The following is a 23,607-nucleotide window of genomic DNA, read 5'->3' as shown; positions in this document are numbered from 1 at the left end:
TTATTCCATGCTTATACATTACTCCCAATCCCTTGTGACATAATTAAATATCATAAACTTTTTTGCATGGCAGCTTAAGTGCTTTTTGAAAATCTGAATACATTTCATTCATTGGTTCTCTTTTATCTGACCTGCTAGTTACATCCTCAAATAATTCTTATCAAATTTGTCAAATTAAATTTATCATTCATAAACTGATGTTAACTCTGCTTAAATATAATCCAATTTTCTAAGGGCTCCGATTATTTATAATTGATTATCTCACTAATGATGTTAGGTTCACTGACCTTTAGAACTCCATTTCCTCTCTTCACTCTTTCTTAAAGAACAGGGTTATGTTTGCTGCCTTCTAATTCTAGGAAACTCTTCTGGAATCTAACATTCTGGAAAATCAAAAGCAATGCATCCAATTTTTAGGTTGTGACTTTTTTTTGGATCATAAGATGCAGATCATCAGGTCCATGCCACTTAGACTCATTAATTTTTCCAGGGCAAAAGTGAGGACTGCAGATGGTGGAGATTAGAGTTGGGAGTGTGGTGCTGGAAAAGCACAGCAGGTCAGGCAGCGTCCGAGGAGTAGGAGAGTCGATGTTTCAGGCAAAAGCCCTTCGTCAGGAATGAACCCTTCCTAATGAAGGGCTTTTGCCCGAAACATTGACCCTCCTCCTCCTCCTCATTAATTTCTCCAGTCAAGTTTTTTTACACTGATTTGTTTAAGCTCATTCCTTCTAGACTCTGTCTTCCTCATGACTTCTGGTATTTGTTTTGGCTTCAATGGATATAAAAATATGAAGTTTCATTCAAGAGGCAATTAATGTTGAATTTCCTGCTTTGTGCCTTTGCTTCTGGAGAAAATGACTTCATTCCTGGAGGGTGGAAGCCATCTGCAGTCGGGGCAGCCAACTTGGGCAAGAGGTTGGAGACAGCAAATGGACCGTTTGCTGTAGTATTGGGCTGCTTAAAGAATTTTCATCAGTGCTGTAGGATTTGTTCTCTTCAGTTTTCATAAAACTCTAGCCCTCACCCCTGACCTCCTGTCACAACCTACCTCATTTAAGTTTGAGGAGGAGGAATTTCTTCACTTGGAGGATACTGAATCCTTGGCATTCTCTACTCCAGTGGTTTTTAACTGGTGGCCAAGGTAAGAAGTATGCCGCAAAAATTTTGCGTCCGAGCTACCAACTCCTCCAAATCCGTGGTATATATTACTGAAGCTGAAAAATGTGTTGCTGGAAAAGCGCAGCAGGTCAGGCAGCATCAAATTTGTCACCATGCATGTTAAGGAGAATGGAAATCTACTCCATCATGCAGCACGTGGGAACCAGTGCTCTACTCTTGAGGGCTATGGAAACTGAATCATTGAGTGTGTTCAGGACAGAAATCAATAGGTTTCTGGTGATTAACAACATTAAAGGATATGGAGATTAGTGGCATTGAGAAGATCAACATCTAGAATGGAAGGACAGACTTGCTCTAATCTAGACTCTGAATTCCAACATCTGCAGTACCCACTTTTGCCTTGCTGGACTGAATGACTTCTACTCCTATGGTCTAAATAAACATTATACACTTGACAAGATGGAACAGAAAGCCAGAATTGTTAATCAAGCAATGTTTCCTCTGGGCCTCATCCATTTCAGCACTCCAGTGATATTTGGGCTCTCAGCCAAGCCTCATTTATGGTATTGACACTTTCAGAGTCTGGATGATTGACCTTTTATTGGCTTGCAGAAAGTAGTGAACGAATGACTCGTTTTTATAAGAATCTTTCTTTACCCGTCTTATTGTTTTTGCAGGTTTCATTGTTTCTATACATTGTATCGTGATTTGATCTGATAATCCTCAACTCCAGTTTCCTGTCTTTCCACATAGCCCTTGATGTTCTTACTTATTAAAGATCTGTCTATCTCAGCCTTGACTATACTTAACAACTTAGACTCTGCAGTAAAAAAATTCAACAGATTCATTATCCTCTGATAAAGAAATTCTTTCTTATTTCTGTCTTACATGGTAACCCCAACTCTGAGGTTCTACTCTCTGGTCACAGATTTTCCTGCAAAGGGAAATAACCTATCCATATCTACCCTGTCAAGTCCCCTAATAAACCTGTATGTTTCAGTAAGGTCTCCTCTCATTCTATTAAACTTCAATGAGTACAAGTCCAACCTGCTAAAACGTTCCTCATAAGAAAGTCCCTCCATGCCCAACCTTTTCTGGACTGCCACCAATGTAAGTATATATTACTGTAAATAAGAGGACAAAAACTGCTCACAATATTCAGGATGTGGTATGACCAGGTTCTTGTATAGCTTTGACAAGTCTTTCACATTTTGATACTTCATTCTCTTTGAAATAAAGGCCAACATTCCATTTGCCTTTCCTATTACAAACTAACCTTGGATGCTACTTTTTTGTCATTCTCTGTGTGGCTGCTTTGTGTAGTGTGTCTCCATTTAAATAATATTTGTTACTTATACAAAGTTACAAGAACACAAGTGCTTGAAACTTTTGCTGTGGAAAGTAATGAACAAATAACTTCTTATGAAAAGATTTTCTTGCACATTTCATTGCCACTGTTTGGTTCATTATTCGATATGTTGTGTTGTGGGCAATGAAGTGCCATATGGGAGCATGAGAAACCATGGGATTTGATTGAAGGGGGCATAGGTTGGCTTGGGGACATGAGGAACCATGATGAGTGATGAGGGAAGGTCAGAACATGGCTTGTGGACAGTGAGCATCATGATCCATAAGCCCTTTAGAAACTGGCCCAACTCCATCAAAATTGCAAAGTTGTCGGCCATGCCTGTCTCTGCACTAAACCCGGCAAGGTTGGAGACCAGGTTGCCTGTTCATGCCATTAAACCAGCCTGCACCTTTGAATAGCCCTGGTGGAAATTGGAAACCCTGGGAATGGGATCAGGAAGCTTGAAATGAGACCCAATTGCCATTTTCAAAGAGGTTTCAAGTCATTTGGCTCAGCAAAAATCCAGGCCTATATATTTGGTTAGTATCTCTGCCACTTCGTTATTCTCTGCTACAAATTCACCTGCCTGCCTCTAATGAACCGAAGTTTATTTTCACTAAGCTCTTACTTACATAGTAATAGAAACAATCATAAGTTGTTTCTTTGTCTTTAGGTAATCTACTGTCATTTTGTTCTTCTCTTACCTCATCAATTTCTTTCCTCTTCTTTGCTGAATCTTTGGGGATTCTTGTGTGCAGGGCTTATAAAGCAATAACCAAAATAAGAACATAGCTAGTATTAAAGAGATTTCTACTTGCATGTAATCTGCAGCTGCATGATCATTTTGATTCTATTAAAAATAGTTAATGTAACAACATACTGTATTGGCTTCTGATAATAAGAACTCCTAGTAATAAATTCAGTGTCCTTAATCTGTATCCATAATTTTCTACCCAAACTGATTTCACTTGTGACTTTTGCTGTCTGCTTATGCAGTATTACTACTGCATTACTACATGTTCTGATTATGCAGAGTGTCTCATCTATCAATTTAATTATGGATTTCATTTGATAACTGAACTAGTTTTATGAGTGACAATCAGCACTGACAGTTGCTATAAATAATGAACTCTGTGTAGTCTTAGCCATTAGCCCATAATCCACAATCTGTCAATGCAATGATTCATATTGCAGTCATTTTGTGCTTTGATGACTAGAGTTCACATTTATTTAATACATTATTTTGTAGCTTATGGAACAACACTATTTAAAAATAATTTGTAACGTACAGCATTTTAGAAGATGTATAGTTGTTTCCTGCAGTTGTAGTAGAATCTTTTAAAATGATGAATGTACTGTTCTATTCAACGAGTATTTAACAAGTTTACACCTGTTACTCCATCTTTGCATCCTGTCAAGATGAGTGAGTTGAGACCAAAAAGGGAGGGATAAATGCCTGGGACTGCTTTGTTGCAATTCCTGTCTACGAGTTTTAGAATAATATTGATGCAGAGGTGCTAATAATGAATTAACAAAATAAAACTAGAATTTAATTCCCTTTAAAAATGAGCACCAGAAATGCTTAGTCTGAAAATCAATAAGAGGCTGTCCCTGCATTTGGAATTCCCACCTCCGTTTTTGTCATCAACATTTTAACTGGTATGAGGAAGGAATAGAGTCATGACCTGATATGTATGGTGAGTGACATTAGAACTTCCTTTGCAGTCTTCTCAGGATTATCTTGTTTGAGTAAGAAATTATATTTCCTATTTTTTCAAATCTTCAGTTATTGCATAAACCAAAAAAATTACTGTGGAATTGTAGCAGATAGTTTTCCTATTTCCATACTAAAGATTGTGATGTATAAGTAAATTATTGGAGATGTAGAGATAGAAGCCATACGACTGTGGCAGTCTAAGACGGAAATTTATACGTGATAGCATTTTAATCCAAATGTCTCTCCTTTTATTCAAAAAATTGCATACATTATCATATTCCAAATCTATACACGTTCTCACCCCTTATTTCCATTGGTCTATGCATATGTATTGCATACAGAATCCTTAAATCATGCTGATTTCTTAATAGAATGCATGCAAGTTGTTGTTATTGGCTTAAATAAAATAAATAACTGCAGATGCTGGCGATCTGAAACAAAAACAGACATTGCTGGAGAAATTCAGCAGGACTGGCAGCATCTATGGGAAGAAAGCAGTGTTAACATTTTGACTCTGGTGACACTTCATCAGAACTGTTAATATCTAGGAAAACTTGATATTTATGCTGAAGCCGAAGTAGAGGAGGATATGAAAGGGGAGAGGTGAGCGTATAGAGCCCAAAGAGAGAGAGAGTGATCAATGAAAGTAGAAGATAAACAAAGAGATAATGGATATCAGGCCAGGACCAAAGAAAAGCAGAATAAGAGATAATGAGAGCTAAGAGTGAGAAAATAGGTTAGCTGTGTACAATGCAACCCATTTACTGTGATAATAGGCCCAGGTCATATGTGAGAATGGGTAAATATGCTAAAAGCAACCCATGTCATGACAGGACTGGGTGTAGGATAGGTAAAAGAACATGGAAGGATGGAATCTAAATGAATCATAGAATCCCTACAGTGTGGAAGTAAGCCATTCAGTCCATCAAGTCCACAGACCCACCCCATCCCTGTAACACTGCATTCCCTGTGACTATTCCACCTAACCGACATACCCTGGATACTGTGGGCAATCCACATAACCTGCACATCTTTGGACAGAGAGGAAACCCACTCAGACACAGGCAAATATGCAAACTCCACACTGACTGTTGCCCAAGGCTGGAACTTAACCCAGCTCCCTGGCACTGTGAGGCAGTTGTGCTTCCCACTGTGCTACTCTATCAGTTTCTAAAGATATGGAACTCCATGCTGAGTCTTAGAGGCTGTCAGGTCCCCAAGTAAAAGATGAGATGTTGCTCACTGAGCTTGCACTGAGACTCTCTGAACACCCCAGCAGGCCTGCAACAGAAATGTTGGTATGGGAACACAGTGGTATATTGAAGTGGCAGGCAACTGGAAAGTTGGGGTCATTTTTATGACAGAGCGTAGGTGTTCTGCGAAGTGGTTACCTAACCTGCATTTTGTTTCCCCAGTGTAGAGGAGACCACACTTCTGGTGGGAGTGAAAATTGCTAAAGGAATCAAGCAAATCCTATACAAATATATACAAGTCAATTTGTCAGTGTAGAAACACACTTACTGAAGGCATGAAAAGTAGTCCAGTATAAAAAGGGAATTCAATAGGATGTATACTGAAAGGATCTTTCCCCTACAGATAGGGGAGCACAGTTTTAAAAATAAGGGGTCTCCCATTTAGAACAAAGATGAGGAGAAATATGTTCGCTTAGGATTGTTACTGTGTGGAATTGTTTTGACTCTGGAAAGGGGACGAGGCAGGATCACTGAATTTCAATTGATTGAGTTACATTTGTTACTGACAAGAGAGTGAAAGGATAGAGAGAGGATGGATAGGAATGTAGAGGCAAGGCTACAAAAAATATCAGCAATGATTCAATCAAATGGTGGAGATGGCTTGAGGGGCTGAATGATCTACTCCTGTTCCTAATTTGTATGCTTGTATGTATGTACATTCAGCATGATTTTGCATTTGAAAATAATCATAAACTTCAATTTGTTTTATCGGCCACACAGGCTTGTACCACCATTCATTATGTGTTTTCTCTTCTGTTGTTTTAATTTGAGTTATTTTTGAATCTTTACATTACACAGTTTGATTGCCAGATGTTTCAAAATTCCTGAGATTTAATGGGCATTCATGTTTTTACCATTGTCTGATGGTGAATCACTGGAAACTGATTTTGGCATCAAGGACTTTTAGTAATTCTGAGTAATCATGATCTTCTGTTGAAATGCAAGACTATTTTGTTCCTTTAGCTACAACAATTAGATCTTCTTATACAGCTCCTGACTCTGTACCATACATAGAGCCAGTGAAGTGAACGTACCTACTCTAATGCCTGGTGAGTTATCTGGTGTAATAGCTGCTTCCTTGGACAATGCTTTTTCCTGGAGTCTGAGAATGTAGCAATGTGCCTCCTAGGGTTAGGATGACAGTGTTGGGACCTGAGGCAGAAAAAAAAGAAGCATATAACTGTAAGGCTTGAAGATCCTAATGACAACACTGAACATTCCGTCAATAGTTCAGCTAGGTTAAACTGTAGTGGCAAATGCCACCAGCACCCTCCGTCATTCAACACTGCCATTCCACAAGATTTGCATCAGACTATTCCCAAGGATGCCATCTCCTGCTGTGGGATGGCATGGTGGTTCAGTGGTTAGCACTGCTGCCTCACAGCACCAGGGACCCAGTCTGATTCCAGCCTCTGGCGACTGGCCGTGTGGAGCTTGCATGTTCTCCCTGTCTCTGTGTGGGTTTCCTCTCGGTGCTCTGATTTCCTCCCACAATCCAAACATGTGCAGGTTAGGTGGATTGGCCATGCTAAATTGCCCATAGTGTCCATGGATGCGCAGGCTAGGTGGATTATCCATGGGAAATATAGGATTATAGAGTAGGGGATCTGGGTAGGATGCCCTTCAGAGAATGTGGACCTGATTTGTCAAATGGCCAGTTTCCACACTAAGGATTGTATGATTCCATAACCTTTATACGTGAATGAGGCATTAGCTGTCAACCAGATGCTTAATAGATGGAATACTTGTGATCATCTTTTGCATTCTCCTCCATAGCTTATCTGGCCCTCAGCAATGCAGTCCCACTTCCTCTTCCTCTATTGTGCATCCTGTGAGAATGAGGGAAAGGGTAATGAAGCAACTCTGTGTTACACAGCACAGGGATTTTCCGCTGGGATTGAATTTGATTTCCCTGTTTGGTTGATGCTATCTCAATCACTTGGGCACATATTTCTCCAACGGTGAGAAACATCATGCCCTTTGTGACCCCAAATACTTTGTATGTCTATGATCCACAGGGAGCTCTTGGTGAAAATCTTGCTTGTCTTACCAGTATACAGCAAATCATGGAAATGTTTCTGGCACTGCATCCATGTACATCAGTGACCAGCTGACCACCTTCACAATCCCCATTCATACCTTCTTTGCTATGATAGGGGCAACCTATGGCCTGGAGGATAAGTATGACCCACCTGTCTTCACCTATGCACTAAAATCTTGAGTTCTCTATTGATGAACTGAAGGACTGGTATGTTTTCATGGCTGCTTCCATTTTCAGCCATCCTGGGATTGGGGCTGATGAATTCCATTTAGTCGTATGTATGTCGCATTATTAACTTGACATGATAGTAACTGATAGTCTTTTGTGTTCAGAATGTCAGTATTTTTGCCTTGTAGAGGTTTGGTAACCTTACTGTTACTGTATGGGTATCCGGGTGGGATGCATTGTGACTGAGCAGCAGCATTTTAAGGGGACAGAGTTCAAAGTCTGATTGAAGATTTGTAGCTCGGGTGTCCGTTGTTGTGGTTCTGTTCGCCGAGCTGGAAGTTTTTGCTGCAAACGTTTCGTTCCCTGGCTAGGGAACATCATCAGTGCTATTGGAGCCTCCTGTGAAGCGCTGCTTTGATGTTTCTTCCGGTATAAATACCGGAAGAAACATCAAAGCAGCGCTTCACAGGAGACTCCAATAGCACTGATGATGTTCCCTAGCCAGGGAACGAAACGTTTGCAGCAAAAACTTCCAGCTCGGCGAACAGAACCACAACAAGGGACAGAGTTCCTTGAGGGGTACACATGCCTTGGTATCAGGTCAAACTTGGATTAATCAGGGAATTGCTCAGTCTCTCACCTCCTCTACTGAGGTGCCAGAGAGCAGGTAGTTGTAAAGAATTGTAGGATTGTAAAGAACTGTATAAAACCTGAGCTGAGCTGCTGTACCCACTAGTCGAAAGTGAGGACTGCAGATGCTGGAGATTAGAGTGAAGATTAGAGTAGTGCTGGAAAAGCACAACAGGTCAAGCAGAATTTGAGGAGCAGGAAAATCGACATTTCAGGCAGGAGCCCTTCATCAGGAATCTCTGCTGTGCCCCTAGCACAGCTGTGTCTATTTGAGAGGAGGAAGTCAGTTGGAGAGAGCAGCTAAAGACTGCTCTCAAGAAGTCTGTGTTTCAGCTTCAAAGATAACAGATTAGTCAAGCACTGGGTTGGGAGTTCACTTAAAGTTTTTTCATACTATACCAACTTTTAAAGGGCAGCAGTAGATTACTGAATGAGCTCATCTGCAATGGGGCTCACAGTTGTCTCTCGGTGAGCTGTCTTCTCACAGAACATCTTACAATTTTTTCAGCACTAAGATGGCACTGCTTGTGAGTCTTTTATCAGTCACGGGACAGAATAGACCCTCTGTGCCCAACCCAGTATCTACCCTCATTTACTTCCCCTAAAGCTTAGGGAAGTGAGAGCCTTGACTCCAGGTTTTTTATAGGAGCAGCTACTCAAGAGGTGGTCAGAAACAACTACTCAAGGTAGTATCATGATATTGGTTAATTGCCCAACTCCCCAATTCCTGGCTTCAGGACCGCCAAGGTGAAAATCTTCTGAGGAAGGGTCACTGGACCCGAAAGTTAACTCTGATTTCTCTTCATAGATGCTGCTAGATCTGCTGAGATTTTCCCGAAACTTGCGTTTTTGTTTCTGATTTATAGCATCCACAGTTCTTTCAGTTGAAAATCTACATCCTGTTTCATTGGTGGTGGAGGCATAGGTAGCAAATGCTGGTAGTTATGTTTTTTTTCTTGAGCATCCTACTATGCAGAGTTGAAAACCCACAGCTTTTTAAACAATCAACATTAATTATGTTTGACAACTTTACCTCAAATCTTTTAATTTGCTTTCCTCCTAATTGTACATTCTCCTACTTTCCGTAAATGTAGCAACATTAACTTTGTAAAATTCCATTTCAATCTGAGTAATTCTGCTTTATTTTATTTTTCTCCATACTTGTGACCTTTTACAATTGTTTAGGCGATAAGACATTAGAGTAGAAGTAGGTCACTTAGCTCATTGAATCTGTTCTGCCATTTAATGAGTTCATGGTGGATCGGATAATCCTCAACTCTGCTTTTCTGCCTTTTCACCATGACAACAGAGACTTTGTATTCACTAGATTTACTTCACTAAGCTCAAAAATAATGTGTTTATTATAAACAAATATATTCTTACAAGGCAAAACTCTGTATCAATAAAGGAGCTGCTAGGAGTTGAACTTTGCCCCCTTAAACATGCACAATCACGTGACAGACAAGACAGAACAGCTCTATAGCGAGAAAGGGCAAATGGGAAAATACCCCAGTGGGGCCAAGGATTCAAAGTCAAAGAAAAAAAGACTTTTCATAAGTCAGTCAGCTTCCTGTCATTGAAATCACAATACTGACAGTTGTACAATCAGTGTGATCATCAAATCAGATGAAAGTCAACTAGAAATCCTGATATTTAAGTTTATCAGATTCTTTTAATATTTTAGTCGAGGGATTTTGACAGTGGTTTCTGGTTTAGAACAAAATAGAGTAGAACAGCAATTTATTGTAATGTGTATTTTTACAATACAAAGTGGAAAGTTTTATAAGTTACCAAACTATGGCACCCAAATTAATGATAGAAGTTATGAATTAGAAGAAACACATGTAAAAATCCATTACAGTTCAGTTAAAAAATCCTGGGTTTGGGGTACATTGGAAAACCAGACCAAAACAGCCATGCTTCACCAGGCTGAGACTACCACGCTAGGCCGAAACCGTCTTGCCACACCGAGACGAGCCCTCCATGCCAGGACTAGACCTCCCCAATGGGCTATTGGAGATCCAGAAGCTGCCTCTGAAGCAAGGATGAGACTTCTACACTAAGATGAGACCTCTGCACCAGAACTAGTCCTTCATGCCAGGCTGCTCGAATACCCAGAAGCCACTGAAGAAGACCATGATGGGACAGGACTTCCACACTGGGACAAAAATGCCACTCAGAGGTTGAGGCCGTCCTTCCTGAACAAGAGCTGCCACATTGGGAGACTGCCTAGCCAGGCACCAGGCCTAAATCACCACTTTGGGCCATAAGAAGCCACTTGGTCTCTCGGCCTGGGATAGGGGAAGACAAGATAAGTCAGGACTTCCAAGTCAGGACCCCTTAAAACAGTTTGTCGAATCTCCTCTCTTATCTGTTCTGAAAAGTTTTGCTTCTCCAAAATCACTTGATTTGTTGTAAACAATGAACGAACTGTAGCAGACTATAATCACTAACCCTTCAGTACTTATTGCAGAATATAACTCCCAGAAACGACATGGTAAACATCTTTTTTAATCTGAAATGTCCAAACAGTTCTGTATTCCAGTTCATCACAGTCCCTAAGTGGATACTTATTTCTAACCCACTGCATTCCCATGGGAATTGGTCACCCAACAAGACATTATATATGTGAATTTTCACAGCAAGTCATAAAGTTATAGAGATGTACAGCACAGAAATGGACCCTTTGGTCCAACTTTTCCATGCTGACCAGATTTCCTAACCTAATCTACTCCCATTTGCCAGTCTTTGGCCCAAGCCCTAGCAGGATACTTGAGGATATTGTGACCAACTGAACCCATCCTCCCTCTGTCTCTCATGTCTTCCAGCTGTACAATAGCAATATATTGATATTTAACACAATGAATCATTCAAAATGCTTCACTGGAGTATTAAAATAAAGTATGTCTCCAAGCTAAATGAGGTAATGTTGGGTTGGATGACCAGCTGGTCAAAGCGGTAGATTTTAGATTAGATTACATACAGTGTGGAAACAGGCCCTTCGGCCTAACAAGTCCACACTGATCCGCCGAAGGGCAACCCACCCAGACCCATTCCCCTACTTTTACCCCTGTCCCTAACACTAGGGCAATTTGGCATGGTCAATTCACCTAACCTGCACTTTTTTGGACTGTGGGAGGAAACCAGAGCACCCGGAGGAAACCCACGCAGACATGGGGAGAATGTGCAAACTTCACACAGTCAGTCAGTCGCCTGACGCGGGAATTGAACCCGGGTCTCTGGCGCTGTGAGGCAGCATTGCTAACCGCTGTGCCACCGTGCTGCCCATAAGTGTCTTAAAAGTGTCTTAAAGGAGGAAACTTAGGTACAGAGGCAGAGAAATATAGACTGGGACGTCAAGATCTTGAAACCAAGCAATTGAATGCAAGGCCACAGATAATGGAACACTAGTGATTCGGAGTGCACAAGAGTCCTGAATTAGAGAATCACAGATATTGCGGATGTTGTTGGCCTTGTGGAGATTACAGAGATAAGGAAGTGGAGTGACATGAAACAAGAAAGAGAATTTGAAAGTCAAGATGTTGTTTTGGAGTCAATGCAAGTCAACAAACACAGAGCTGATAGAACAGGATTTACTATGTGATAAGACTCAGATAACATGTTTTGGATGACCTCAAGTTTAGAGAAGAAAGAATTGGGCAGACCAACTAGGACAGCGTTGGAATAGACATCAAGAGGTTATGAAGGCATGGATGAAGGTTTCAGATAAGCTGAAACAAGAAGGAAATCAAGCAACATTACAGAGGTGAAAACAGGTGTACTTGGAAACAGTACAAAGATGACGTGGAAGCTCAACTCAGGATCAAACATGACACCAATGTTGTGAACAGAACAGGTTTATCTTAGGTTTGCCAGTGAAAAGAATGGGACAACTGAAAACAATGGCTTCCTTTTTACCAATATTTAATTACAAACTATTTCTGCTTATCCAGCACTGGATGTTCATTAAACAGTCTGGTAAACTTTTTAAAAAATGTATTTCTCCAACTCTGGGGTCAAATTCATCCAGAGAGTTATTTGGATAGCATATTTATAGATGTGTATGGAATGAGATGCCAGAAGAAGTGGTGGAGGGTTGCACAATTTCAATATTTAAAAGGCATCTGAATTGGTGTATGAATAGAAGGGTTGAGAGGGTTATGTGCCAAGTGGTAAAAAATGGGACTAGATTAATTTAGGATATCTGGTCGGCATGAACGATTTGGACCGAAGGGTCTGTTTCCGTGCTATATGTCTCTATGATTTTATGGTCACTAACAGCTTAAAAGTATGTTGAGAGAGGGAATGGGTGACTACTAAACAGTCACAAAGGACCAGGCAGATAATGCAGGAATACCCTGAATGGATCTAGCTCCATCCACTTCTGAATACTGAGGAGGGTGATATTTAATCTCAGGAGAGCATCCTGAGTGGGGTGGGGGTGGCAAATATGAACAGCCAATACTCCACAGCAGAACCAATATAGGGAGAAAGAAGATATGGTCCTGAGGTCAGAATTTAGGGAACTAAGGAGAAAATTATCAATCAGGGTCTTAAAAATAGCAGCCTCTGATTCACTCCCATGCACAAGTGCCAAGAACAAGTGTGTACAGTAAAAAGGGAAATAAGGCGATTGAATGGGTGGGTGGAAATTTGGAGCAACAGGTATGACTTTGGATTCTTGGGACATTGGGACCAGCTTTGAGGCAGATGGTACCTGTACAGACAATATGGGTTACACCTAAACAGAGGTGGGACCTAGAGTTCATTGTGAGCTGTTTTGGTGCTGTTGGGGAGGGTTTTGACGAAGTTGATAGGGAGGTAGAGACCTGAGGATAGATTCAATTGGGACAAAATCAGAAATAAAAATAGAAGGAAGGCAATTAGTGGATAATGGTAGTGAATAGTGTTACTGCTTACAGACTTTTAAGATAGAGATGGGGAGATGTTTACAAAAGAAGGGGGCTGGCAATTTTGGATCAATAAACAATTACAATTGTGAGAAGAGAGGTTGTGTCAGAAGGAACATCAAATGAAGCCATATGGATTGATCTAAGGAACTGAAAAAGGACAGTCCTATTGCTGAGGTTATATTATCCAGCCCAAATTAGCCTGAGAGCAAAGATATAGGCATATCTCTGATAGGTTCAACAAAATGGCAAAAAATAACAGAATTTTAAATATCCTGATATTAACTGGTATAGTTTTGGCATGAAAGGAATGGAGGAAGCTGTATTCTTGAGGTACATCCAGAAGGACCTTTTTGTATAAACTACTTTTAACATATATTAAGTCCAACAGGAGAAGGGCAGTTTTGGACTTATAGTAAGGAAATGAAGCTGGGAAGGTGGAAGGAGGGGCACTGGCAAAGTATTTTGATGGTAGTGATCATAATTCAGTTAGTTTTAATATAATTATGGAAAAAGATACATAAAAGAAGAGGTTGGATTCTCAATTGGAGCAAGGCAAATTTTATTAGGCTGATTGAGCAAACATTGACTAGAAACATCTACTTAAAAGTAAATCGGTGTCAGATCATGGGAGGCATTCAAAGTAGAGATTCAAGGGGTTCAAAGTAAACATGTTCCCACAAAGAAAAAGGGTGGGACAGCCAAATCTAGAGTTCACTGGATGTCAAAGATCTTACAGGAAATTAGGAAAGGAAAGAGAGCGTATTAAATAATATTGACTAGTAAAATCAAGGTGAACTCAAAATGTCTTATCAATACATTAAGCATAAGATGATAATTATGGAAAGAATAGGGCCCATAAAAGACTGAAAAGATACCCAATGTGTGGAGTGTAAGATGCTCCTATGGTTCTTAAAGAATGCCTTGTGTTTATTAATAAAAAGAAGAGGAGTGCAGATATTGTATTTGAAGAGGGGTTAAAGTATTGGGTATGATAAATGTTAGGAGAGAGGAATTATTAATGGAATTAGCATCCTTGAAAGTGGATAAATCATAGGTCCAGATGAAATGTTAAAAGAAGTTAGAGAAGAAAGGCAGAAGGCCTGAACATCTCTTTCCAATCCTCACTGGATATAGATTGGAGGTTTGGAACACTGCTGGTGTTTTATGCTTGTTTAAAAAGGGAGCGAGGGATAGACCAAATAATCACAGACCAGTCAGGCAGAATAACCAATCATTTAGAAGGACATGGATTAGTTAAGGAATGTTAGTATGGATTCAGGGAAAATTGTATCTATCTAATTTGATTGAATTCTTTGAAGAAGGAGTACTGATGAGAGGAGTGCAGTTGAGGCCATCAATGTTTACTTCGCAAGGCCTTTGACAAGGTATCACATGACAGATTTGTTAAAAAATTTAAACCCAAGTGGGTTCCATGAGAATGTAACAAGCAGGCTAGGTGTAAAGTAGGCTCAGTGACAGGAAACAAGGGGTGATTATTGGTAAATGTCTTTTCAACTGGAAGGCTGTTTCCAGTAGTGTCCTGCAGGGCGCAGTACTAGTAAATGTTTCTTGTGCTGTATGTTAATAATTTAGACATAAATGTACACAGCATGATCAAGAAATGTGCAGATGAGAAAAAAATAGCTACATGGTTGTTAGTGAAGAGGATAGTCTTAGACAGTGGAAAGATATCAATGGACTGGTCAGGTGGGTAGAAAAGCACAAATAGAACTTAATCCAGAAATGTTTGAGGTCAAGCTGAACAAGACAAAGGAATCTATAATTAATGGGGAGTGTTGAAGTGAGAGACATTGGAGTGAATATCCACAGGCCCCTAATGATTGTAAGATAGGTTGATAAGTTAGTTAAGAAATATGGAATTTTTGCATTTTGTTTAAACAGAATAACTTTATGTGTACAACATTTCAGAGTTGAGCCAAGTTTATTTCTCACTGATTTGTTATGGCATGTTCCTGATGATATTAGGATCACCAGGATGAATGACAGTCAGTGTGCACACTCTGTAGTATTTACCACAAGCTATACCTGGTTAAATGTTGTTGCTACTGTAATGGTACATGCCAGTCTTGGCTAACAGCATAATACTGAATCTTCAACTTCCTCAAGACTGAACAGTTATCGACAAGAATATTCAGCTTGGCTTTGGTTTGATGAGTCATCTTCAAAATCTCTTTGTAGCTTAGCACATATTTGTGATGTTTCATAATCAGCTGGAGTTGATGGACTCCAAGACTTTTTTTGTCTACTTGGCTGACAATATCTTTGTCTGCCTGGCTGCCCACTTTCCTGTTTTTTGCTAAGCCCAAGGGGCAGTGTGTGAGGAGGAGGAGAGGGGAGATTTGATTGAGATATGCAAAATTGTGAGGAAATGGATAGGATGGATGGGAAGGGCCTATTCACTTAAGGCCTAGACTTAAAGTGATGACATCATGAGCCAATTGGCCCTTTTCTGAGCCATAAACATTCTATGATTCTGTGAAGTCTTGATCATTCTCCACTTTCTTCTCTCAGTTTTGATGGTTGCGCCTTCAGTTGTCTAGGTCCTAACTCTTTCAAGCCATTCTTAAGCTTCCTTACTGTTTTATTTCTCTGTCCTCCTTTAAAGTCGTCTGTAAAACCTACGTTTATGATCAATGTCTTTCCAACTCAAATTATGCTCCTGTGAAGCATCTTAGATAGTTTTTGTAATTGCCAATAGCAATTATGGATTTATGGAAGAATATGTAAAAGACAATGTTGCCTGAGACTCAACATAGGCCAGATACAATTCTTGCTCCAGAGCAGTTAGGTTTGGGAAATAATGATACTCTCACCCCATGAATGAACAAAAAAAACTTACCTACTATGTAGGAAACAAAAAATGAAAGAATGTGCATTTTGGTAGAATTTCTCAGATCCCCATGACATCTCAAGTGATCAACTACAGCCAATTAAGTACTTTTTGAAGAGTAGTCACTGTTGTAGGCAAGCAGAGCAACCAGTATACATATCAAAATGTTTTCACAAGCAACATTAATGTACATGACCAGTTAATCTGTTTATTAGTGATGTTTGGCTGAGGGCCTGGGCACTGCAATAATTTTTTGCTTTGGGACAGTGTTTTGGGAATTTTTTTACTTATACCACAGGAGGATCATAGAACTTTGATTTACTGCCTCATCCAGAGGAGGTCCAGGCCATTGATAGCTGACAGTTCTTCAGAGAACTTATATGCAAAGTTTAAAACTTCAAGGGAATGTTAAAAATGCAGGTTTATATTATTTTGCTAATAAATATATTGTTGATTATTGCATTGTACTTAAACAACCCCGGATATGGGAAGATGATAAACATAACCTAATAATTGTAAATAGACAAATCCTTTAAAGATTATCTTAGCCAGCTTCTTGTTTCTTTTTAATTGTTCTTTTTCTCTTCCTCTGCTATTCCATATATATTTATTGCTCCTATTCCTCTATCAATAGTTTCTGAATGAAGCCTTCTCTGATTTAATGTTCCTTCTCTTCATGAGTGTGATATTTTGCCCTTAACTTACTGATTTGCTTTTATTAATCTTCACCAGATTTGCATTGTTGCAGTGATATGTACCTGTGTTCTGTCTTTCCCAACGTATCGTTGAGTGGCATCCAGTCACCTAGTAATGCATTGTATAGGCCAAGAGGTTAATAGATTAGGTCAAGGTTTGTACAGCTCTCCATGACAACTGGCTTCAGAGTCTGTTAGCAGGAGAAAAATTAAGCAAATTATGTCAATTCTAATCACTATAGATGTGACCCTGATGGAGAGTACAGGTGTAAATATTTGGTTGAGTACATACCTTCAGTCCCACATGATCAAATAGCAAACAAGAACTTGAATGAAGCATCAATACTTTGAAAGATGACCATGGTAATAGTTAGTAATTTTGCTCATTTTTCCTTATGGAGCGTGGGCATCACTAGTTGGCCAGCATTTACTGCCAATCCCCAGGTGCTCTTCAGAACATAGTGGTGAGATGCTTTCTTGAAATGCTGCAGTTCATGTGCTGTAGGTAAACCCATATTACAATTTTATTTGCCTTACTATTTTTATTATATGTATTTTTAGACACCAGTTTAATAATGGTTGTCATTTCACATTCTTAGAAGAAAACAGTACTGACTTATCATACATCAACCCCAGCTGCTTGCAAGCATCTTTGGAAATGTGGTGTGGAGAACCAAGCTTTTTACAAGTGAGTTTATGAATACTGAGACGTTTTTGTGGAAAAGTGATGAAAGTGATATAAAAACTGAAAATGTTGGAAATACTCAGCAGGTCTAAGAGAGTAAAGAGTTAATATTTCATGTTTGTGATCTTTCTTCAGAGGGTTGTCGACCTGAAACATTAACTGTGTTTCTAATTTCATGTTGCTGCTAGACCTACTGAAAATTTGGTGTATTATTTGTCTTTATTTCAGGTTTCGAGCATCTGCAGTATATTACTTTTATATGGATTAATGTGATCGATTTATTTTTTTCTCAATTTATTTACATATTTTCCCAAACATTTCCTCCCTCTCAATTTATCACAATTACTTACAATTTAAAATAATGTACATAATTTAAGTGCCTATGTTTAAAATTATTTTTCAATGTTAAATTTTAACAGTTTGATTTTCTAATAGTGTGATGAATATTTAAATATACAATGCATTTGCCAGTTTTGATATTTCTTTCAATATAATACATTGAGGAAGGGAGGGATTTGATGAAGTACAGTTATGTTGAATGCTTTCATTTGATGTTAACTCAAAATAGCTAAAAGAATTGGTCATAGAAATAACACAATCATAAAAATAAATGAATTAGGAACAGATGTAGATCAACTGGCTTTTCAAGCCTGCTCCACCTTTCAATAAGACCTTGGCTGATCTGATTACTCCATGATCCTGCCTACCCTTGATAAACCTTCACTTCTTGTTCATCAAGAATCTACTCATCTCTGTCTTTAAAATACTCTCAGACTCTGCTTCCACTGCATTTCGATAGCAAGAGAGTTGCATAGACTCAAGACGCTTGGTGAGGAAAATGTTATCATTTCTGTCATAGATAGGCAATCCTTTTTTTAAAAAACAGTGATCTCTGGTTCTATACTCTTCCACAAGAATAAACATCTTTTTCCAATCTATGCTGTCACAACTCCTCAGGATTTTTTACATTTCAATCAAGTTACTCCTTGTTTTTCTAAACTCCAGCAGATACAAGTTGAAGCTGTCCAGTCTTCCTCATAAAATAATCCACCCATTCTAGATATTAGTCTAGTAAATCCTTCCTTATATAACATGACTAATGTTGTACACAATACTCCAAATGTGATTTCACCAATGCATTGTGTAACCGAAACATAATCTCATTTGCCATATCCTTATTTTTCGTTATTAATTCCCCAGACTCACTCCTTTAGGATTGATGCTTTCTTTATTGACTCTGCTTTTTAGAGTACCTGTAGAAACACCAACTATCTGTTTATAAATTTCCTAGTTAGTTTTCTCATGTATTCTAGTTTTTCTTTTCCTATTAATATTTTAGTTAATTTCTTTTTAATAATATTCTATCCAATCTTATGAGCTATCTCCCATCTTTATATAATTATGGTTTTTTTTTAAGTTTTACTAATCACAGATGATGGGTCCACTCTTGGAATTTTTTTTATCATTGATATAAAAGTGTAAAAAGGACAACCTTGATCCTTGTGGCACATCAGTCTTTACATCTTGTAAACCAGAATATGAGCCTTTACATATGTATGATTTACATATACTTGTACTGTATTCTGAATCGTTCCCTTGTCTGCTGCTGTATCTCTACTGACCTATCCCTTAACCTAATTTTTCAGTTGACTTTAGCTAGATCTGCTTTCATGCCCTCATAATTGCCCTAATTTACATTTGAAATACTAATCTTTCCCTCAAAGTGAATGTAAAATTCTTCATATTATGATTGCAAATATTTGGAAATGTAATCTCAAACAAAAAAAAAACAACAGTCCAATGTTTATCACCTAAACAGTATGTGGACCTTCATTAGTATTATTCTTCTATAAAATTTTGTTTAGCAGATGTGAACTAAATCATAAACATGTCTCTCTGGCACAGAAGACTAGAATCTCTCAAAGCTGCTGTTTTAGATTCTGCTTTAGAAATTCAGGCGTACTGGCATTCCATAGTGGTATTCCATTCTGAAGAAGTCCTATCAGACTCAATTGGTAAATCTGTTTCTCTCTCTGCAGAAGCTGCTGGATCTGCTGAGGTACACCAGCACTTTGTTTTTAATTCAGATTTCCAGTATCCAAAGTATTTTGTTTTAATTAGATTAGCATCTGTATCTCTGAATTGAGCATTTGGCCTGCCCAACTTCTGACAAAAGCAGAATTAGTAAATCTTAGCCAGGAAGTAATACCTAATAATTTGGGTGGATTTTTTTCCTTTGTAGTCCTTTAATCAAAACGCTAATTACACAAAATACTATGTTTTTCATATTTTTAGGTATGAAAAATCCAGTCAGATCAAGACTGTGTCCAGCAGCAACATTTTTTTCAAAGGCAGGAGATTTCGTTTCAGGTGGGTTTTTCTGTCAAAGGATTCTGTGGCTTATTATTTTGCCTAAAGCTTATAAATTCAATAAGCAATTTATTTTATGTAATAACTTAGAGACTAGCTGTAAATGCAGTGGCTAAACCACTTACATTCTAATTCTGACCATGAAGTACAAATTCCTGAGTTGCATGAGAACAGAATCTACAGATATGCTTTAACATCCGAGTATTCAGTTTGCTCTTAAGTAACTAGTTCACATGTTTACACAACTTGCAAGGTTTACATTTAGGAACCACAGCTTAACCTGAAAAGGGAATCAAGTTTGAAAGTGATTTAAAGTAGTTTAGTAAGAATCAATATTTAAAAACTTATGCAAAACTAATGACCCATGACAGTTGAGAACAGTTTAATGGCCCTGAAGGATAAATGAACAGATTGTACAGAGTGGGTGTTGATATCCATAGGCAGTGGTGGAAGCCTTCTACTGCCAGTATTAGGATGTTCTTACCCTGATCTTCCATTACAAACCTTTTTGCAGTCAAAGAGTACCCAACCAAAAATACTCTCTGTTTCTTATCCTTCAGCCAATTTTGTATCCATGTTGCATTTTACACTCTGACCAATCACTTTCCTCACACGTTTGTTTTGGTAGTGAATGACTTTTTGAAGATGCATATACATCACCAGTCCCATGTAAGCCTTCCCCTTATTAATCCTCTTTGTCACCTCTCCAAAAAAACTGTGAGCAAGTTAGAGATGACTTTTCCTTGACAAGTCCATGCTGACCATTTCTGAATCAATCCACATTTGTCATGTGGCTACCTCCCTATAGTGCCAGGATCAAGGACACCTCAAAATGATTGCAGCAAATAGTCAGTTCTACTATAATGCGTGTTTCTTCAACGCAAATTGGCTTTAATGCAATCGAAGAATGCAAACTTTCCTTACCTGTATTGGCTATAACATGTTTCTGGTTCCATTATTTTAAATGGTGTGGCTATCGCACTATTTTCTTATAATGCGAGATTACACGAGAACGGAACTATCATGTTATATCAAAACTGACTGTGCTGTCAAAGGGGAGAGTGAAAAGTCGGAAGCTGTTGTACATATTGGTAAGAACGACAAAATTAAGGAGAGTGTTAAGGCTTTGCAGAGTGAATATAGGAAATTTAGGTGGAAGCTTAAAAAGTGGAACCTCAAAGGTAGTAATCTCTGGATTTCTCTCAGTGCTATGTGTTAGTGAGAGTAGGAAAAAGAAGCTAGGGCAGATAAATGGCTGAGGAGATGGGGAAATGGGCAAGGATTCAGATTTTTGGATCATTGGGATGGGTTGCACCTGAACTGAAAAGGACCAAATTCCTAGTGGGAAGAATTGATGGAGCTACATGTGTGGATTTAAAGTAGTCTGGTGGTGGGAAAGTAGTGGTGAGAATGGAAAGACAGATGAAGATGGTTCTCAATTGAAAAACCAGCAAGTTTTTAAGAAAAGGCGGGCAAGAGCAAGTGAGAGAATGAGGTTACTAAAGAATTAAACTGCATTTATTTCAATACATGGATCTTGTAGAAAAGGCAGATGAATTCAGGACATATAAGGGAAAATGGGACTGGGACATCATAGCTATTATCGAGATATGGCTGAGGTAGGAATAGAATTGACATTTCAATTTTCTGGGTTTTAGAAGCTATAGAAACATTAGAAAGGGTGGCAAGAGAGGAGGGGGAGTGGCATTTTTCATAAAGGAAAACATTACTGCTGTACTTAGAGAGGATATTTCTGAGGGATTGTGTAATGAAACTGTATGGGTATAACTCAGAAATAAGAAGGGGATGATCACCTTGATGGGATTGTAGTATAGACCCCCCAAGAGTCAGGGGAAATTGAGAAGCAAATATGTAGAGAAATCTTAGATTTTATCTCTGAAAGTTGCCACCCAGGTAAATAGTGCTGTGAGGAAGGCATATGGTGTACTGGGCTTTATTGGCAGAGGAATTGAGTTCCGGAGTCCTGAGGTCATGTTGCAGTTGTATAAGACTCTGGTGAGGCCTCATCTGGAGTATTGTGTGCAGTTTTGGTCGCCATACTATAGGAAGGATGTGGAAGCTTTAGAACGAGTGCAGAGGAGGTTTACCAGGATGTTGCCTGGAATGGTAGGAAAATCTTATGAGGAAAGGCTGAGGCACTTGGGGCTGTTCTCATTGGAGAAGAGAAGGTTTAGGGGAGATCTGATAGAAGTGTATAAGATGATTAGGGGTTTAGATAGGGTAGATACTAAGAACCTTTTACCGCTAATGGAGTCAGGTGTTACTAGGGGACATAGCTTTAAATTAAGGGGTGGTAGGTATAGGACAGATGTTAGGGGTAGATTCTTCACACAGCGGGTTGTGAGTTCATGGAATGCCCTGCCCGTATCAGTGGTGAACTCTCCTTCTTTATGGTCATTTAAGCGGGCATTGGATAGGCATTTGGAAGTTATTGGGCTAGTATAGGTTAGGTAGGATTCGGTCGGCGCAACATCGAGGGCCGAAGGGCCTGTACTGCGCTGTATCCTTCTATGTTCTATGTTCTATATGTAAAAAAAGGGGTTGTAAAAGTAGAGGATTTTAACTTTCCATAAATAGACCAGGACTGCTATCGTGTTAAGGACTTGGATGGTGAGAAATTTGTACAATGTGTTCAAGAAAAATTTCTTCATCAATATGTAAATGTACTTACGGAGAAGGAACAAAACTTGACCTTGTCTTGGGAAATAAGACAGAGCAAATGACTGAAGTGTTAGTGGGGAGCACTTTGAGACCTGTGACCACAACACTATTAGTTTTAAAATAGTTATGGAAAAGGTTAGGCCTTGTATAAAAGTTAAAATCTTATTTGGAGTAAGGTAACTTTTGAAGGTATTAAACAGGAACTTTCAAGAATTGATTGGAGTAGACTGTCCACAGGTAAATAAATAACTGGCAATTGGGAGACTTTCAAAAGTGAGATAACAAGAGTTCAGAAGCATTATCTTCCTATTGAGAGTGCAGGGTAAGACTGGTAAGAGTAGGACACAATGGATGAATAAAGATATGGGGCTCTGGTCAAGAATAAGAAGGATCCCTGTATTAGGTATACACAACTGAGATCAAATGAATCTCTTGAAGAGGATAAGGGGTGCAGGGGTATTCTTAAGAGTGAAATGAGGAGGACAAAAAGAGGATACGAGAGATGCTTGGCAGATAAGATTAAGGATTCTGCAAGTACATTAGGAGCAAAAGAGCAAAGATCAACAAGGTGGTCTAACTGTGGAACCACAGGAAATGGGAGAGATACTGCAAAAGTATTTTGTCAGTTTTTACTATGGAAAAAGAAACGGAGGCTAGGGAACTCTGTGAAATAACTATTGATGTCTTGAAAACAGTTCACATTAGAGAAGAGGAAGTACTGGAAGTCTTAAACTTAAAGGTGGATAAATCTACAGGATGTGACTTAAGTGTATACTAGGATGTTGCAGGAAGTTAAGGAGGAAATTGCATGGTCCCAAGGAAAGATATTTGTATCATCTACAGCTATGGATGATATGCCAGAGGACTGGAGGGTGTGTAATGTTGTGCCTTTAGTTAAGAAAGGCTGTAAGGAGAAGCCTGGGATCTATAGACCAGTGAGTCTGACACCTTTTATTCCTGATGAAGGGCTTTTGCCCGAAACATCGATTTCGCTGCTTCTTGGATGCTGCCTGAACTGCTGTGCTCTTCCAGCACCACTAATCCAGAATCAGTGGCTGTTAAGTTGTTGGAGGGGATTCTGATAGGATTTACTTGCATTTGGAGAGTCAGAGACTGATTAGGGATAGTCAGCATG

The 23,607-nt window shown here is 39.0% G+C and overlaps 1 protein-coding gene and 1 pseudogene across 1 annotated transcript in view; one reads left to right on the top strand and one right to left on the bottom strand.

Moving 5' to 3' along the window:
• frmd3 (FERM domain containing 3) overlaps positions 1-23,607 on the top strand; it is a 221,537-nt gene that overhangs the window by 151,993 nt on the left and 45,937 nt on the right. Inside the window, exons 10-11 of the mRNA XM_060845125.1 lie at positions 17,335-17,423; positions 19,716-19,790. Coding sequence (XP_060701108.1) covers positions 17,335-17,423; positions 19,716-19,790 — 164 coding nt within the window. The remainder of the gene's footprint in view (positions 1-17,334; positions 17,424-19,715; positions 19,791-23,607) is intronic.
• On the bottom strand, positions 15,150-17,321 carry LOC132829693 (large ribosomal subunit protein eL30-like; annotated as a pseudogene).

Source organism: Hemiscyllium ocellatum, chromosome 2 (genome assembly GCF_020745735.1).
Source record: "Hemiscyllium ocellatum isolate sHemOce1 chromosome 2, sHemOce1.pat.X.cur, whole genome shotgun sequence".
NCBI lineage: Eukaryota > Metazoa > Chordata > Chondrichthyes > Orectolobiformes > Hemiscylliidae > Hemiscyllium > Hemiscyllium ocellatum.
Note: the sequence above shows the minus strand (reverse complement) of the source record. Positions and strands in the feature narration are given on the sequence as shown.